The 19,327-nt window shown below is 41.9% G+C and overlaps 1 protein-coding gene across 3 annotated transcripts in view; it reads left to right on the forward strand.

Annotated features, from left to right (window-relative positions):
• Window positions 1-2,336: 2,336 nt before the first annotated feature.
• Window positions 2,337-19,327, forward strand: part of PHAF1 (phagosome assembly factor 1) — a 34,060-nt gene continuing 17,069 nt past the window's right edge. For 2 of the 3 annotated variants that reach the window (XM_062499997.1, XM_062499998.1), the window contains exons 1-5: window positions 2,337-2,658; window positions 7,414-7,496; window positions 11,338-11,421; window positions 16,067-16,110; window positions 16,401-16,480. In XM_062499997.1, the coding sequence (XP_062355981.1) occupies window positions 2,595-2,658; window positions 7,414-7,496; window positions 11,338-11,421; window positions 16,067-16,110; window positions 16,401-16,480 (355 nt within the window). In that variant the 5' untranslated portion in view covers window positions 2,337-2,594. The remainder of the gene's footprint in view (window positions 2,659-7,413; window positions 7,497-11,337; window positions 11,422-16,066; window positions 16,111-16,400; window positions 16,481-19,327) is intronic. The other variant, XM_062499999.1, reaches the window with a different exon arrangement.

Below are 19,327 nucleotides of genomic sequence, written 5' to 3' on the forward strand. Positions count from 1 at the left end.
GGGGTTTGGGTTGATGTGTGAAAACGGGTGGCAGCAGAGAGCCACACTCAAAATAATTTACTTTTTTCTGCCATTGTATTTGCGCTTTATTCTCCTTGGCGAATTTGGCTTGTACTCATGATACTCTCTTACAAAGGATGCTGAATCTTCTTTGATGAAAGTCCAGACTGTTCTGGATCTCCTAGTCTGCAGCACTGGGCATTCAAAGGGCATCGCCAAACACAGGAATGAGATGGAGAAAGGTTTCTGCAAACCCAGCTGATCTGCACCCACTTGTTTTCTACCCAGCACTTCAACCTGAGGGCTGCATGTGCCATGGACTGTCTTAAAAGTACGTGCTGTGCTTTGTATTCTGTTAAATGAATGAGGTATGTAAAGTTTCTAGCAACATATTTGTTCTCTCAAGCACATTCCTTATGTGCGTCATAATATGAACTTACGTATAAAAATACACAAATACACGCATACTGTATATATATAAATATATATGTATTTCATACATCTATAGTGAGCTGGAGAGAGGCAAGTGGCTCATAAGGATTAGCCCTGCTCCCAGGAGAGGAAAGGCTAATTTCTGTTTTTGAGCCAATAAAGATGTGTCAGAGGGCTGGAGTGAAGGGGAAACATTGGCAGCACCTCTGTGCTTTTCAGCATATTAAGATGTCACCGTGCTTGGATTTAAAAAGCAAGCAAGGCATGAATAATAAATAGAGCAACATGCAGCTGACTTCAAGGGAAAACTAATTTCCCTGGGGTTTGCTCCATGCCATATACATTAAAATCTCACCTGCTTCGACAGCTCTGTGACTTGAAGAGAGATGCTGAGAAGTGTGTTGTCCATAGCAGAGCCTGGCCAAGGTCCTGCTGCCAAGCACAACTGGGATTTCTTTCCAATGCTTTGATCCCCCCCTGGCAGCCATGGCTTACTCTGCCTGTGGGATGGAGCCACAGTGCATATCTAGCTGAAATTGTTTGACTTTGTTTTTTAAAAAATACGCAGCCCTCAAATTTCTGTGCTGGACTGCCTGAAGGGTGTGTTTTACTGATCTTTTCTGTCCTGCCACGGGACAGTCCATGTGACGGGGCTGCCCTGCTACAGACCTTGCTGGGACATGGTGGGCACAGGGATGGGGTGTGAGGTCAGGCTAGGACTGAGCATCACCACCTGGAGGGATGCAGCAGAAGAGGATGTAGAAAAGGGATGCAGAGGGAAGATGGGTATCATCCAAGGAGAATTTTTTCTGCTACCACTCTCAAATAAATATGGAAAAAAATGCATCTCCTCCCACTCTCTGTCCCCCCTGGAGCATCAACCTGCCAGGAGAAAGAATTACAGCTGCTTCCACACACTCTGCACCCTCTTGAATTTCCATCACTTATGTTACCCTACTCCAGAGGACGTGTCACTTTGTGTCAGCAAGGCATGAGTCCATAGCCTTGGTTTTTCTCTTTTAGTTCTCTGCTTATTTGGGCAGTGCTTAACCTGGGGCCTTTTATCTTGGATCAAGTTGTCACGGTAAAAACGAGGGCTGCTCTGATGTGGGCTGTCCCAGGTACTGGCACATCCTGGCATACCGGGAGAGCTCAGTTTCCTCCTCAGCTCTGTGGATGTTTCTGGGGTCTTTGGGTGTGAGCAAAGCAGTTCCAGCGCGGTGAGCCCCATCCCAAGGGAAACGTGGGCTTTCCTGGGGTCAGAGCTCTTGGGTGGCAGTAACCCTGTTTGCTCACACAACACCGCAAAGCCAATGACCTCGTTCTTCCTTTCTTCCTAACTGAGTCACCCCTGAGCTCATTTCGGTAACTTTGCTCGTGCCACTGACTAATTTCTCCTTAACTCTTCCTTCCTCCACTCTGGCCTTTCAACTAGAAAAACTGGATGGCCCTGGGTTGTGGTTTGGGTTGGTTATTTTGTTTTGAATCCCGAGGTTATCGTGTCGGGTGTAACTAGGGCTGCTGCCGTAGGTCCGAACCTCGTCTGCCGACGGGTCCGGGGTAGGACTCGAACCCTTGTCTCCCACTCCCCAAGCCGACGCCTTCCCCGCTCGCCCACGGCCGGGGGGCGGGGCGCACCACCGCGGCCCCGCCCCCGCCCCGCCCGCGCGCGGGCGCGCCTGACGACAGCTGCAAAGCACTTTTTCAGCAGCCGCAAGTGAGGTGAGTCGCGGCCCCGCGGCGCGGGGGGGGTCGGAGCCCCCCCCCGGCCCCTCAGGCCGGATCGGGGCCGCCGGGACAAGCGGCGGGGCCGCGGCCGCTCCCCCACCCCGCCGAGGCCTCGCCGCCCGCGCTCCGGGACCGGGTGGGGCGAGCGGGCGGGGGGCGCGGGTGGCGGGGCCGCGGGGCGGGGAGGGGCGGCCGGTTGCTGTAGCTGCGGAGCCCGCGCCTCCCCCTTCGCAGCCCGGAGCGGGGGCCCCGCTGTGAGCCAGCGCTGCCCCCGGGGGTTGGGGGCGGTGAGTCCCCTCAGGGGGCGGTGGCGGGGCCGGGCTCGGGCTGCGAGCTTCCCTCCCGCTTCCCTCCCGCGTCCCTCCCGCAGGGGTCCGGCGCAGCGACCCGGTGACCCGCCGTGCCAGCCCGCGGCCTCCGCGCTACCTGAGCCAATGCTAGATCTGGAGGTGGTGCCCGAGCGGTCTCTGGGGAACGAGCAATGGGAGTTCACCTTAGGTAAGTGTGTTCCTTACACCGGCCCTGGGCGTGAGCGGGGCCGTGCGGGTCCCCTCGGCAGCCGGCGTCCATAAGGGCTTTCCCAGCGCTTTCGGGGAGTTGGAGAGAGAAAGGGAGCGAGAGCCAAAGCTCACCCTTGGCTGTCGCTACAAATACTAAAGTATGAGCTTTAAGGATTTCCTTGTCGTTTATAGTTTCATCTTCAGCTCTTGTGTGCTAACTTGGGCTTTGTTTATCTGATTGTGTGCTTTCATCTGCTCGTTTGCTTGCTTTTGTCTTGCCATAGAAGACTAGTCATTCTTTTAAATAACTCCTGAAAGAGGAAGCGTGAATGTGCTGATTGTCACCTGAATATGTGTCAGGTGATATTGGCAGCTTTTGCTGTGCACTGATACTTACTATAAATGCTGTGCTTTTCTGTACAAACTCTTCATAAACATGAGTCAAGTTTCACAATTTCTTTGTGTTGCTCTTGGGTTGCGAAATAGTGGAGACAGTAAACTTTGGAGATATTTTCTCAGGGTTAGATAACAAGTGTTTTTGCCCCCAATAATTAGTTCTTCCCTACCAGTTATTGCTCTACTTACTGTGATGAGAAAGAACTTTCTCCCACCTGATGCAAATTTGGCTGGTGCTCCCGGCAGCAAAGGCAGCTGGCAGCTCAGGGCAACTTAAATGTGCAGTTGAAATGAGATGATGTGGATTCTTTGGGTGGCCTGTGTTTTCAAGCAGATATTGGTAGTCCTTGAAACTATCAGAAAATAGGTGTCGATGACACCTTTTCTGAGTGGTTGTGTGACATATCAGTGTTGGCCTCTTTTATTTCCATCTCACATCATTGATGTAGCTCTGTGAGAAGGTAATGGTGGTAGGAGTTTGGTAAATGTAAACAAGGCACTGTGTGTCAGCCCTCAGTGTCTGCCTGAACTTGAGTTACACTTGGGCTGCTGCTCTTGTCACCTGTGACAGCAAGGGGACAGACTGTTCCTGAAGAGGTTGTTACACAGTTGCCCTGAGTTAGGTTCGGCCTAAGGAGTGGTGCTGTGCCTCGGAGTTATTTATATGAAACCCATCAAACACAAAGGGCTGTTTATGCTGCACTGACTTCGGTCAAGTACAACTTGATGGTTACAGGCAGGGCTAAATGGCTTTTGGAGGCTAATTATAGCACCTCAGGTCCCACCCTTTGAAATCTTGGTGAACTCCTTGTACCGTAAATGTACTGTGCTCTCAGCTTTTTGTGACCTTCTGCCATCCTCTAGTGCCTGTGTTACCTGGGGAAAAGCAACCTCCAACTGCATACTCTGACTGTCTTCAAAAAGAGAGAGTTCCAGCTCACCTCCGTTCTCTGTATCAAAACAAGAAAAGGAAAGAGAAAATGTTTTTCCTTTTCCCAAGGAAAGCCTGTTAAATGCAGTCTCATGGTTCAAATCTTACAGTGTCTCTCTGTGCATGCACACACAGATGCATAGATGTGAGAGGGAGGAAACTCAGCTGAATTTCTTGGAGTAAACATAGCCACCACGTGATGTGTCTAATATATAATTAGCTTGACCTGCTGATGCAGAGCAGGAGGCTGACTAGGTATTAGGATACTTTGTCCTGCACCAGTGATGTTGTGTGAAGATTGTCCCTGCTGACAAAGCTGGTTCAGCTGTGTTAGTGGCAGCAGGGTTGGTGGTGCTGGTGTAAATGGGACTCTGACTGCCAGCACTGTTCTACTCATTATTTGTTTAGCTCTGCTCTTAGCAGAACTAATGGCAGTATTCCTGAACTGCTGCTGACTCTGGCTTCCAGTACCGTGCCCACAATGGAGATGACTGAGGGGAAATGCCAGGAAAATTTTGTACATGACTTTTTGGATTCTGTTTCTGGCTCCAGTGTTGACTCACTATGTGACTAGAGCATAAAAAATTTAACCAAGACTGAGTTTAGATACCTGTGCCACTGCACCTCTTGGGCTACATTCCTGCTGTTTTAAGGGAGAACAATGAAATACTTATTCTGCAGTGCCTATAGCTATATTATTAGTGCTTGAGATGTATAATTTCTAAGGCATACTTGCGTTTCTCTTGTGCTTTATACTTTCTTTTCCTGCCAAGTTTCACATATCTTTATTTAATGCATTATGATTCATCTTAGATTTTCTTGCATTTTTCTCCTGATCTTTATTCACTTCTCTATTCCCATCCTTTCAAGCCACACAGTCTTAGCATAGGCTGATGCTTCGAGCCATGATGTTCTTGACCAATGTATGTGAGAGAACTGTCCTGTGCTGCTTATATCACTCCAGCATTTAGAAGAAGGAAAGGTCTGTGACAGAGGAGCCCTAGCACTGGTCTTTGCAGGCATTACTGCCATTGCTCAGTTTGGTTGGCTATCTGATGTGCTGGAAACCATGTTTGTTTCCCCATTCCCCCTGACTGATGAACAAGGGGAAAAGAATTCTTTGTTTTTCTCTTTGACTGCAAGGGCTGACGAATGTTGAGGAAAAAGGGGGTGTTGTGTGTGAGAAGACTGGAGAAAAAGAACCCATTTTTTTATTCCTCCTCTGACTTTCTGCAAATGGAGGCAAAGGGAGGATACTGGCTGTTCAACACATTTTGGGTCCTGTAAACTGTTCCTGGAGAATTTGGGTTGCTCACTGTAGCTCTGCTAAACAGCTGCATGGCCAAATCTGTTTGATTCTCAGTTGCTGAAAACTGAACCAAGCCAGTCCATGTCCATTTGCTTTCAGCCTGAGAAAGCTGTGAGTAAGAGAGTCACATGAGCCATCTGTTTGCACACTTACGAGCCTGGGATTGCATCAGTTTACATGAAACTGCAGCCCCAACTCGGTGTTTCTGCACTCCTTGAACCGGGTGCTTTTTGACTGAATCCTCCCAGGCTGCTGGCACCATCGCTGTATGAGCCCTGTCAGCTGTGCTGGCTGGACTTCAGCCTGTGCCACTGGTTTATTTTTTAAATGAGCTCATGGTCTTAGCTCTGCAAGACTTTTATGAATACTGACTTAGAGCATGGGTTTTATACTCTTCAGTCAACCTTATATTTTTTCTGGGTTCATACTTTTCACTAGGTTGAGAAATGTGGAACTTCTACAGCAGCATCTTTGATCTTAGCTTCTTGCTGGTATTCATGCTTCTGTTCCATTTTGAAAATATTACCTAATACATAATAACTGTTGTCTTCAAACTGCTGCCTAGACTACAAGGCAACTGCTATTTCCTAGATAATAGGAAACAGTGCTGCTTTATTGTGTGGCTCTGCATTTTAAATTCATTACTGTTATTATTTTAATAACTTTTTTCCTTAATATTTTCTACTGATATATAATTTCTAGCTGCAAGGCAAATTTTCCCCAAGATTATGGGCTAAGGTGAAAACCAGTTTTGCAGACATGTTTTTATAAGGCATTTGCAAACTGAATCCCTGTAGTTCTAATCTGTACATCTGTTTTGCCAAAACTTGATTTCATCATTTCAGCAAAGCTGCAATATATATGGATGCAACAATAAGAATTATATTTTTGGGATTTTTTTTTTTTAGTGTTATGCCATTATTACTTTAAAGCAGTACCCATGGTGAGCTAGGTGTGTATGTTATAAATAGATATATATGGAAAGAGATTTCTCACTTTGATACTGTAGTTAACGTCTAAAAGATGCTTTAAAACATGACATACTGTCTGAGTTTGAGAGGTGTAGCAAGTAACTAAGAGTTTTGTATGTAATAAAAGTGTAAGTTCTGAGGTAAATTATCCCTAATCAGGCCAACTTTCTTACCATTTAGAAACTAGAAATAGAAAAGGACAGGGCAAGGAATGGAAATAAAATGTCAGATAGCTAATCTGAATTGACTTGCAGCAGTTAGTAGGCAAATAAAACTTCACAATTATGAGCTCATAACCTCGCTTTATAAATGCCTGCCTTACATCCAGGAATGTGATCACATTTCATTTGAAAAGGCAACAGAGATTTTTTAGTGTGATAAATGATGAGATGGTGTAGGGCCATTTTTTTCTGCAGCATCAGCTGTTCCATTCTGCTTTCAAAAATTTATAGTTGTTAAGATAAGATATTCACTAAGGAAAGAAAAAAGTCCTTGAAATTGTATGAGGGGCTGAGTGACTGTAAGTGTATTGCCTCAATTGAACCAAATTTTTAATATGTATATCTTGTCTAAACTGAGAAGATAAAGTTTCTTCCTTGACACAAATAGACATATCAGCAGCTAATGTGGCCTCTTAGGTCTAAGGAGAATCATTGCTCTGTTAGTATTTGTAGGTGTCTGATATGAATACCCAGTTCTTCATCAAGGTTAATGAAAAAGTGTGTGCCCAAAAAGGTGTTCCAGGAGAATTGAATGTGTATAGGAGTGCTCTAGCCAGCTGTAGTGGAGTTTGATATGGGCTGTTTTACCAGTTATTGGACTGATGACCCTAAAAGCAGAAAATTTTATGCACAGGCTGTGGCAGGCTCTTTGCTTTTTTTTCTGCTTGAACTTTGCTGTGTAATTTTGTGTCTAGAGATACTTTTTTTTCATGTATGCCTAACAACTGGTAGATAAACAGTGACTTTTCTGTTTCCAAACATGATACCATGACTCAAGTCAGCTTGTTTGTTGAGCACATACCTTTCTGTTGTAACTCGGTGTTTGCTGATGGTGGTTTGGTTACCTCATGTGTAACCTTGCTGTTAAAAATCTTTGTTAGCTGGTCTCTGCACTGAAGAAATGCACCTTTTTTTTTATTTCCAGGAATGCCGTTGGCTCAGGCTGTAGCAATTCTTCAGAAACACTGTCGCATTATCAAAAACGTCCAGGTTCTCTACAGTGAGCAGGTGAGTAGTGCACGGGCTGGCCAGGAAATGCACTCATGGTGAATTAAGAGATGCTTTGTGCTCGTGTACATATTCTGTGAGCTGTGGGGCTACTTGAAATTGAGCTGCACCAAATTATTGCCACCACATGAGAGATGCAGCTTTTCTAAGTTTCATGTCAGATGTAATAATCCTCAGCACAGCAGTACAGTGATTTAACAGCTTTCAGTTCTGTGTATACAATGGAGGAGTGGCATTGTTTTGCCTTTAAGAAGTGAAATGTTACATAATTAGCTGGACATTTAATTCTAGTCTATTTACTTTATCATTGTGAAGTGGTGCAATTTAAGGAACTGAATCACTCATTACTTTCTGCTTTTGTGTTTGGTCTAGTGGTGATAAACCCCACGAAAAACTTTCCACATCTTTTCTCTGCCAGTTTGTCTGCAGAAAGGGGGTGCAGTGATTTAAGCCAGCTATAAATGTTTTAATCATTCTTCATAACTCAGCATTAAGTTCCTGATATGTTTGACGTTTATCAAAAAGGGGACTAGAAGTAAAACCCTTCTGCTAGATCCAAATAAAATGTGTTACTCTGATGGAAATGTAAGGGGAGATAGGACAAAGGAGTCTCAGATATCTCAAAGGACTCTCCAGATGTTTTATGTGCAATGCATTTTAATAAGATGATATTCATATGTTGCAAATTACAGCTCTTTGCATCAGGAAAAAGGCAGAGTCTGTACAATGTTAATTTGTATCAAAATAAGGATTCAGGCCTTGTGCGTTTGCAGTGAATAGTGAGTGGCTAAATGGCTAAGAGCAACCTTGACTCTGGTGTTCAGTGCTGGATGCATATTTCATGTTATTAAATGAATTATCTTTTTTTCCTTTTTCACTTTATGTGGATTTATGAGTTTTGTGATGGCTGAATTGCAAATCTGGCTCCTCGTGATTAATGCATGGGAGCATCCGTCTGGCAGTGAACACATTCCTTGTGTTTTGTATTCTTTGCAGGTTTTTAGCTTTTCTTACTGCAGTGCATTTGAGTTGTTCCTAGGGTTGTTTAGATAAGTGATGAGATTCCTGTTCCACTCAGATTGTAGAATCACAGAAGGATTAATGGTTCAGTGCTAGTAAGCAGAGGTGTACCACTCCTTGTTTTTTTACACCTCTTGAAGCATTACATTGTTCTTGCCTGTGTAAGCTGAACCTCTGTTCTGGCTGCAGAGGGCAGGTTTAGTGGTTTGTTTATTTTCCCCAAAATGTAATAAATGTAAAGATGTTTTAGCATCTGCATAGTCTAACAAAGTTCTTCTCAGCTTTCTGGGATAGTTCTGATGATTTTTTTTTTTTTTTTTTTTTGGTGTGTATATTTTTGCAATTCAGTGCCTGATATTTTTTTCACACACCACTCAGGGCCTGCATTTGACTGTCTGGCTCTCTCCTTACCCTCGTGTAGAGTGTCATGCATTTCATTAGCAGCTGAGCACAAAGAGCTCTGTTTTTAGAAGATTCAAAGCTTTAAATTAACTTTGCCATGCATAACTTGTGTCTAGAAAAACTGTACCTGAACAGCCTTCATGTTTTTCCTCTTTGCCTTGTAAAATGCCTTTGAGCACAGTGATCAGATGTTTAAAGCTGTTGTGTCTAAAGCACTGAATTTCTGATCCTGGAACTTCAGCAGTGAGTATTTCCTTTTAAAATTTATATGGCAATTAAATGCAATTAGATCTGTCCATGGTGCTCTCTTTAACTTGACACAAATGGTATGCCCAAACTGTGCCAAAAAATGCTCGATGAATCCTTTTTTTGTGAATAAAAGGATTTTAACTCATTTTTGGTCAGTTTAAGTGGGATACTAATTGCCTTTTTTTTTTTTTTTCATGAGCTCCATCCACTGGATTTTTGGTCGATGAGATTGTTCAGTGATAAGTTTTTCCTGTGTCTTTAAGTAGATTAGCAATGTAACTGCACATCTGTGGTGCTTCCTTCAGGAAGATTTCTCCTGTTGCTTCTTGGCATCATCTTTCATACTTGAGATTCTGTTTTGTGTATTAGAAGTTGCATGAACTAAATTTGTGCCCTTGAATCTTTCTATGTATTAGAAAATATGCCAGCATAGAACAGAAGCTATTTCCTGTACTAATTATCAAGCTCTTCCTTAGATGTTTGGGGATTATTTTCCACCTACTCAAAAGTACTTATGATGCTCTCAGTTTTGGAATAACCTTATGAAAACTGTTTAGAAAGCAATGAAATGCAGAGCATATCCCATATCAGAGCAACTCTGCTGGTGTATTTGCCATATTGCAAGATTTCTTTGCTCTATTTGTAGCCTTTCTAAATTAGATGTATAAGGGATTAGAAAATGACTGTCACAATCAACTTTAGGCCTTCTTATCTCTAGCTGATAGTTCTCTTGCAATGCTGCTGCAATTCTACACAGACCCATAAAAGCTTGTCAGCAAGAGTGAGGTATTGATGGTATTGTGTGCAATGTTGTGAAAGTTTCATTTAGGAGAGAGTTGACACACCAGATCACTGGTGTTTAGGAAGGATGAGCTCAAACTGGACCAACTTCAGGAAAAGCTACTGCAGTGATGGAGAGGAACAAGAAAGCTGCATCACAGGGGATGGAAAGACCCATGGCTTGTTTTGACCTAGTGATGTGAAGTCTAGGATCTGATTACTTGGCTGTATGGTTTGGGAAGGGGTGGAATATGCTCATGAAAATGCTCAGAAAGTATCAAGGCTAGAAGACAGTGCTGATGTGAAAAAATTAAGGATGAGAATTAGGCTTTGACAGTCAACCTCCAGAGCTCCTCTCAATAGAGCAAAGTAAGATAGCTTGTGCTTAATTCATGAAAGGGCTGCATGGTGTGGCTGCCCTTTAGATGCCTTTATTTGCCCCAGTTGTCCATCCTCATTCTGTCTTTTGCTAGAAAACTGCCTGGTGCAGTTCTCAAGCGTGAATCTTGCTGCCTGCCATTGAACATTTTTTTTTTTTTTCCTCTGAGGAGACAGCTGTGGGGGATAGAGCATTTTGAAGCAAATGTGCTTTATATGGTACATGATCAAAAAGCTGAATTGGGGCCAAGTGACTGTGTGTGTATGGATTGCACTGGCAGAGAGCAGCTTCCCCAGTGGCCCAGCAGACTGAGAGGGCGTAGAGCCTATACAGACACCAGGAAAGACAGTGGAATGTCTCCTATTGACTCCAGCAGACTGCAAATTAAGCCTTTAGTTGTTATGATTCACAGTAACTAAGGAAACCTAAATTCACAACATGAGAGTCTGAAGCCTTCCTTTTGAGGCCTAAAAAAGACTGTGACAGTTTGATTTCTGAAGTGGAAAGCCATCTCTGTCAAGCACATGCTTGGTTCTGATGTGAGACTTGGTATTTTTGTGCACAAGAATGCAACAGAGGCTGTCCTTACACGATGTCTCCGATGCTAAACTGGGAATGTTAATTTTCGGGGCAGGGTTTTGTTGCTTTCTGTTTTGCTTGTTTGTTTGTTTTGTTGTTTTTTTGTTTTTTTAATGGAGTTGAGGGTTATATTGTTTTGATTTTTTTTTTTTTCTTCCCCACTTACAGTAACTCCTTTTAGGAGTTTTTGAGGGGCACAGATATTATACAGGCACTTGTATTTCTTTTCATAGGGAAACTGAAGGGGTTGAGAGATTTGGCCAAATGTATTTATGTATTTTAGTTACGCTTATTCCTTGAACAAGTAATTGTTTTCTGAGGCAGTTTTGTTTTTCTATAGTAACCAATTTATACTTTTACAGTGATGTATATCTTTACAAAGAGGTCTTGAAATTAAAAGCCTCACAGCTTTTCTTTGTTTGTGTTTTACAGTCACCTCTTAGCCATGACCTCATCCTTAACCTGACTCAGGATGGAATCAAACTGCTGTTTGATGCTTTCAATCAGAGACTTAAGGTAAAACACCCCTCCTGCAAACAGACAGTGCACACCAAACCCCTGGGATGTGTTGACACTTAATAGAGCATAAGTTTGTTGCTCCTTTAGACATTTAATTTGTCTTATGTAGAGTGCTGTCTTGTGATTATAATTTGCATTTCTGCAGTTTGGGATTTGAATCTTTGTTTATGGAAGTAAGGCACCTTACCTGTCTTCTGGGGATGTATAAGTGCCACAGGAGTGTGATGGTGCAGTGTGGACTCACTTGCCCATCTTGTCTTGAGTGGCACAGAAAGTGCACAAGGCCTTTACACTAAAGCTATGCCTTGGGTTTGATATCAGATCATCATTAATGCAAACCAGAGTGTTTTTTTCTTAAAGGTTGTTCCTTTATCTGGGATGCCATTTTATTTATGAAGTTAAACTTTCTCCCATTCATAGTTTTCATTTAAGCTAGCTTTGCAGAGTACTTGCTTGGCTGTGAGTGTGTGATTCTCCCCAGAAAGCCACATCCAGGCCTCTTGTGAGCAGCTGGCTCCTGCACTGACTTCAGTTTGTTCTGGATGAGTTTTGATTCTTGCAATTGATGTTCTTCAGTTCTGCTTTTGTGCATTTAGGTGACCAAGAGTTGATCTGCATCTCTCAAGTATGCTTAGTGTAGTTAATATGCAAAATAAAAGGCAGGCTGGTCAGTGCCTTCCCATGGCATTTATCATTGCAAAGTATCTGTAGTGGAAGTGGTATATTTTATCCATACGAAGTGGGCAGCTGTGGGACTGTAGAGTCTATGTCATGGCTATGTTGTCATGACTACAAAATTTTCAAAATCTCTTAATTGAGGCCTTTAAAATATCTGTGTGTAACTTAGTTATTCAGAGTGGTCCTTTCAGCCTGACCAGCTGTGCTGAACAATTGTCACTGCTTCTCACCTGGTGGGTGTAACATTCTCTGTGACAGAAGTGTTTAGGTGTTGATTTGGCTATTGGGGAACTGTTTGAACTGCTGTGCTGCTTGACATTTGAAAGCAGAAGTGTGGTGTTAAATGTGATACTGAAAAACTGAATGCTTGCAGTTTAGGTAAGTCTGGAATATGGTGCTCACATCCATACTTGCAGGGTTTGGAACAGTGGTAAGTGGAGCCCTCTGCCCCTTTACTCACATCTAAAATAAAACCAGCAGAAAAATACCACGCTTCAAAGTTTGGCCATTGCTTTATCCCAAAAATTACTGTAGGAAAGAAGCATGTGCTATCAGCTGAATCTCAAGCTCTTTATTTACTTCACATATATGAAATTGTTGAATGGCAACTCAGAATGGGTGTTGCAAGTACTTATTTCTCTAAGAATAGCCTGTAACACCATGGTCTGATTGTATTTTTTTAAAAGTATTTCTATTATTTGTAAAAATACACATTTTAAAGAAAATTTTCAGTTCAAATTGAGCTCATCTGAGGGGCAATTGAGCATTTTTTCCCAGATTTCTGTTTGCAATTGCCTTATGGTGGTTTCTGTTCACGAAGTCATTCTATAATAATGATATTCTTGGTTTAGACAAGTTTTTGAATTTACTTATTCAGACTGTGTATGTGGATTTACAATTTAAGAGAATATCTTGAAAATTCTTTGTCAGCTGTATGAAATCTTCTGGAATGTATTTAATTCTGAAGGAGACCGAATTCAAAATTGGCATAATCATTTCAAGTACATGGCTTGCTGACTGACTTTTTTTGGGAATGTTGCAATCCTGTAGTGTTTTTGAGGTGTTGTAAGTAGTGTATACCTTGTCTCTTCATCTCCAGTTTCAGTGTCTGATTTTGTCATACCCAGTGTGCTAAGAACCAAGCAAGAGCTTTTCTTGCCTTTTTGTATTTCTTGCCTTTCTGTTCTTGCTTTTCTGTATTTAAAAACTAGTTTTAAAGAAAAAAATTAGCAACTCCAAACTCTTCTGATGTGTGTTTCTAGGTTCGTTTCCTGTGTTCTTTTTATTTTTGAAAAATAATCTCTTCTGTTTTGTTGTGGTTCAGTGGTCTAGTGATAGTTCTGTTTGTTTGAACTATGAATAGTCAAGATGTGTAAATGCATGCAGTGCTATGAAAACTTACCCTTGTATTCAGAAAGCTTTCTAGAAGAAATTCAGTGGGATCAGTTCAGAAGTGAGCAACAGGACTTGTTAAAGGATACAGTAGGTGTAAAGTAAGTGGTGCCTGTTTTTAAGATGGTGTGACTGTTTTCAGTGTTGCTTAGCAGCAGCAAAACTTGAAAAATCAGGAGGCCTTTATTCTCTTTGTGTTGGCTTTTTTTTTAATACGTACTTGCTAATAAACTTGACTGTGAAAGAGATTAAATTACAGGCTAGTAAGATGGAAAATCTTGGCAAGTCCAAGTAAGGTGGTGTAGGAATAAAATCAGCAATATTCCTGAGAAATTTCCTCCCTTTTTTTGGGGAGAAGGGGAAGAGACTCACCTTTGATAGCCAGAGCATTGCAGGAGATGTTGCTACTGTGAATTGGTAGATTCAGGAGCAGGTTCTGAAAGCAATTTTGGCATTAAGGTTTCTCATATGTGTTACCTTTGAGGTGGAGAAAGAGTTGTATTTCACAGCATTGGTCTGTTATTGCTGGTAATGGACATGTGAACACTTTTATAAGTCTTAGTAATAATTATCAAAACAGTGAGTGTGAGAAAACATTAGCTCTTACTCATTTAAAGCAGCTGTCTTCTGACTGTGTAGTAGACTCATCACTGAACAGTCCTTGGTCTTCTCAATGTATGTTCTCTGCATGTAGAATCACACTGTTTCTTTTGTCAGTGTAGCTGCTGTAACTTAAAAAATAATTTATTTTCAAGTGCTCTGGCCTATTCTTCATTATGACTTTCATGACTGATGAGATCCTTTGACTTCCATTATTTTTTGCTAAGCTGCACTTGTTTATTTCTCTGTGGGTAAAAAGAAATGTTGACCCAGGTTGATCTGTTTGAGTCATGGGAAGAGGACTATTGGCAAACTGGTGCCTATTGCCTGTTGTTTCTCTTGGGGAGAACCACATTTGTGCCACTGCAATTCTTTGTGCTCTGCTCCTGGTCGTTCAGCTCATCCTTTTGTCTTGCACCATGCAGTTTCAGCAGAACTTCAGGAGAGTGCCCAGTGCACACAGTAGTGGCTGCAAAACAAGATCTGGGGTGTGGCCAGTTCTCTCTATTTTCAGAAAAAATTTTGTGGAGGGAAAAGATGTGCAAGAGCTCTAAAAAAAGTAAAATCAGTCCTAGCTTTTCATAAGAGTAGCCTTTGTTTTGTAATAGGCTTTAACAGTAAAGGAAATCTGGACATGTCAACTGCACTTGAATAAAATACCCGATAACTAGGTTTTTCCAAGAAGCATCCTTCCAAGTGCATTTTATTAACAAGAAAAATGTTTGTTCTCTTGCTGGTTCTGCCAAAATGTTAATTTGTTGCTTGCTTTGTGCCCTACTTGTTGCTTATATTCTGAAATGCCATTAAATGTTGATTTTTTTTTTCCTAAATATATATATAGATGTAATGGTTTAAGCATTGCAAGTTGTTTTATTTAGGGTTATTTGCTGGGCATCTCCCAAAACCAAGACTTCCTTCTCAGCTGCTGATATTTTTAGGCTTTAAAGCCACACTTGGTAGCAAGCTCCCTGGGAAATTCTGCTTTATTCTCTTGCTGAAGAGCACGTCCTGTCAGAATCTGCCAATGACTTGTTGGAGGATTATAGAAAACAAAAAACATGTTTTATCTTTGCTTTACAGTGGTTATGAGCTATATGTGTTTTCTTTTCCTGCTGACACAGGAATGCTTATATAGGGTGGAAGAAGCTTGTGTTTGTCCATGGCTACTTGCCAAAAATCATCTGCTTAAGGCACAGTATAGCCTCAAAATCCAGTGACAGTTATAAAAATCATATGACATCAGTCTCAGATGGTGTTTGAATTAATATATTCAGAACAAAGGATCCCTATCTAGTATTTTCTGCAGAGAGGAAAACTCCTTGAAATATTCAGTAAGGTCTAAAACATTTACTAAATATTAGAACTGGGTCTTATGGCTTGCCCTGATTCCTCATGGGCTGCTCTTCTGAATGTCTTCTGTCATGCTTGGCAAGGTTGCAAGATATCTTATGTATAATTGAAATGGGATGCTACTGCTAAGTCTTGCTGTGTTCATATTTTTCTTTAGATCAGCTGGAAAGTTACAGCAGTGCAGTCAGTGTTAGAACTTTGTTCCCTGCACAGGCACTCTTCAGGGTAATAGGAGCAACTGGAGGAATGGCCTGCTGACATTCATCAAAGGATTCCCTAATTAGCTAATCCTTGCTGTTGCTTTCCTTTGAATTTAAGAGCAAACTTTATAGAAATCTAGATCTAATGTGTCAGTGACAGTATTTCTTCCTGCAGGCAGTATTGATATACATGGGATATGGGAGTTCTCTCCTGAACCCGGAGTTGTTCAGTCCTTATTTCAGGTGTGCACTTGCTGAGTCAGTTTCTGAACTCTGATCTCTGACAGTGGTTTATCTTGGCAGAGTTTTGTAAGAAGGGGAGCAAGCAGCACTTGCTAGTCTTGCCTTTTGGTAAGGATTTACCTCTGCAATGATTTGCAAGTGTCTGAACTATGAAAATGTTTCTGTTTCCTGTGTTTCAGGTGATTGAAGTTTATGACTTGACTAAAGTGAAGTTAAAATATTGGTAAGTGATTTAAGACCTCCCATGATTTGCTCTTGGCTAAAGTGGCCAGTTTTACTCACTTTTTAAAATCCTGAATTAATTTTTTCAGTTATTCATTTTAAAATCAAAAATAGCTGTCATTAAGGAGTGTGCATTATCATCCTTTCTTGAGCATGGCAGTCAGTTAGATTACCAGTATACTCTTCAATCTTGGAGACTTCTTACAATTTAGATGTGGTATTGCCATTAGTAAATGTTTCTAGCATCTGTTTGGTTTCCTTCAGGCAGATTAATTTTGTTTTCTTTTTCAGTGGTGTCCATTTTAACTCTCAGGCAATTGCTCCAACCATAGAACAAATTGATCAGTCATTTGGAGCAACACATCCAGGAGGTAAGCCAAAAGATTTCTGAGAAGCATACCTAGCTTGACAGACTTCTTTCTAGGAAACCTTTCCAGTATGTCTGCCTAGAACAGTGTGTAGGCAGTTCTGTTGTCATATGATCTGGAGCTGTGTTCCAGAATGGTCATATTCTTACAGCTGGGGAGTCATGTAAAATGTATTGTCAGTTCAATTGTGACTCCTTTTTAAAAGTGAAATGGTGAGGCAGAGAGTCACTGGCACTGAGTGGTGTATTCAAATGCCATTAATGATCTGTTTTGAACTGCCAGTACCAGAGAACTGTGAGCTTTGTTGTTGATGCTGTTGTTGTTACATGTTCTTATGCATGGTCAGCTCTGAAGCATCCTTAGGGATTGTGTATACCGTGAGCACAGACATTTGAGCTGCTGTCTGTGCAGAGTCAGCCAGGGCTGTTTGCTCAGTCTCCATGCTCTGTGAATGTGGTTATACCCCTGCTAGGCAGGATCAAATCTGAGCTGTGTGTAGCTGCTTGCACCTCCCTGAGCCCCCTTCCTGTACTGGGAGCACTGGGGAGGTGTGAAGTCAGTCTACGTGCAGCATGAACAGAACCAGAACAAGTTTGTTTAACCTGGCTGAACCCACTCTGACTCTTGCACAGCCACTTGGCTGTTCACCATCTCTGCACAGGAAGAAGACTATCTTTAAGCTCCTTGTTTATATAGGAAAATGAAGAGTGTGTTTCAGGGAGTTGTTAGGCTATGAAAATAAGCCAATGGTGGAACTTTGAAGAGGATATTTATAATTAAACTGCCCGGGAACTTTCAAGAAATGGGGACACAAACTGGTGCAACAAGGAAGAACGTTAACTCCGTATAGTCAAGATACCATTTTCAGAGGCTCATTTTCTATTTTTAACTTAAGCCAGTCCATTTGTAGTAGTCAGGCAGATCCCAAACAGGCGAGTGTTCTTTGTGATGGATGGTGATTGCATATCCAGCCTTTGTCTCTGCTCTCTGCAGACAATCCCTTGCACATAACAGAACAGGATTTATTAACTGGGGAGGGTCATGTGGGTAGATAGAGCAGTATCATTGCATAAAAGCCTGCAGTAGTAGATGAATATTAGATTGAGATAAATGAAGCTTGGAGCATTTCTAGCTGTAATACACGAAGAACCAGAATTGGCCTTTTAAAATTTTGGCCCTGACATTAACAGTTCCTCTTACACAGAAGCTCTGAAATCTATGGTTAGATCTCTTACGAAAATGGCATGTGCAAGAGACTGTAGAAGTAAAGAAGGGTAAAAGTAGTTCCATGTCCTGGGCAGCTTATCATTTTTATTTGTTCTGTGATGGTGGTTTATTAGCAAATATGCAGAGGTGGAGCACTTGCAAAAATTGTGATAATATGAACTGTAAGAATACATATCTAGCCATAAGCATTGCCTGTGGAAGTGATAGCTAGTTTTGGCCTCTATTACCATTTCACTAATGCATTTGCTTATTCAAGTTTCCTCATTGGAAAAATACTTTTTCCATTAACAGCCTTCTTAGCGAAGTTAAATGCTCTGTATTAAGCTGCCTGTCACAAACAGTTTGAACTGTATTATGCAACACAAGTTTTTGGTAACTGTTTTCTTCATTTGTGTTTTCTGAAATAGAAGAGGTGAAGAACCAGAATGGTTTTCAACTTGTGGGTGGGGATGGTGATGGTGCTTTCATGTCCCACAAAAACTGGAGCTGGGGTGGGAGGAAAAACCTTCCTCTTAATGTGACCAAAGCACCAAATGCTAGTTTTCATGAATGAAAGGAACATAACCATCCCTTTACTTCCTTGTGCTAACACTCCTCCAAACCTCCAATGCAAGCATTTTAAACATATTTTGTTTATCACTGTTAACCTCCACTAGAATTTCAAAATGTTGTCTTTCACTTAAAGCCAAGGTGGTTGCAGCAGAACTTTTCCTGCAACAGGATACAGTGGTAGTTTCAAAATAAATTTCAAAAGGTTAGCAACAGTTTTGTGTTGAAACCGACCTTCAGTGAGCATTTTTGGTTTTGCCACATCAGTGGTTTTAAAAAAGAGCAGTCATCAGAAAAAGCAACCAGCTTCATTTCTTTTTGGCTAATGTTAGTTTGAAATCTTGCAGTACCTTTGTCATGGGGCTTATTGAAATACAACCACTTTGGAGGTCAAGAGCTTCATCGAAGCCAAGATTTTCATCCCACATTTCCATGATTCTCTGACCTGACCTCCTGCTGGGAAGGGCTTGCATTTGCCAGTAGCTCTATTGAAACCACATCCTGTCCTGAGTCTTCATGGATGTGGCTTTGTGCCGAAGTGCCATTCAGCAAGGACCAGGGCTGTGGGGTTGAACTCAAGTCATAAAGTAGAAGAAAAAGTTCTCCTTCCCTCCTACCACAGTGGCCTTGCAGGGATGGAGTTGCTGTGTTCTGGCTCTCTAACTCTTGGACTTCAGCAGGAGCCCAGGCTTCCCCTAAGGTGCTAGAAAAGTCTTGTGCTTGACACCAGTAAGAACTGACTTTTGGATCTGCCTCTGCCTTTACCAAAGCTGCATCCATTTTGTAGCCTTGCTGATTTCGGTGGCTTTGTCCTGTCAGCTCTATAGAAATATTTCCCAGCTGGTCACACTCTGCTGCCTTCCTGGAAGGCAAACCTCCTCCATTTCCCCAGAGTGCAGCAGTAAAGAAGCAGTCTTTTTGCTTCTATCAGCAATTTTGAATGGAATTAGCAGGGTACCTGTCTGATTAAAAAAAAAAATTAAAAGTAATAATAAAAATCCATACCTTGTTCAGTCATGTGGTTGTGATCTGTAGTTTTGAGTGAGATGTGAGAGAACTTCCCAAGAATAAAAA

The sequence above is a fragment of the Cinclus cinclus genome, chromosome 11, assembly GCF_963662255.1.
Source record: "Cinclus cinclus chromosome 11, bCinCin1.1, whole genome shotgun sequence".
Taxonomy (NCBI): Eukaryota; Metazoa; Chordata; class Aves; order Passeriformes; family Cinclidae; genus Cinclus; species Cinclus cinclus.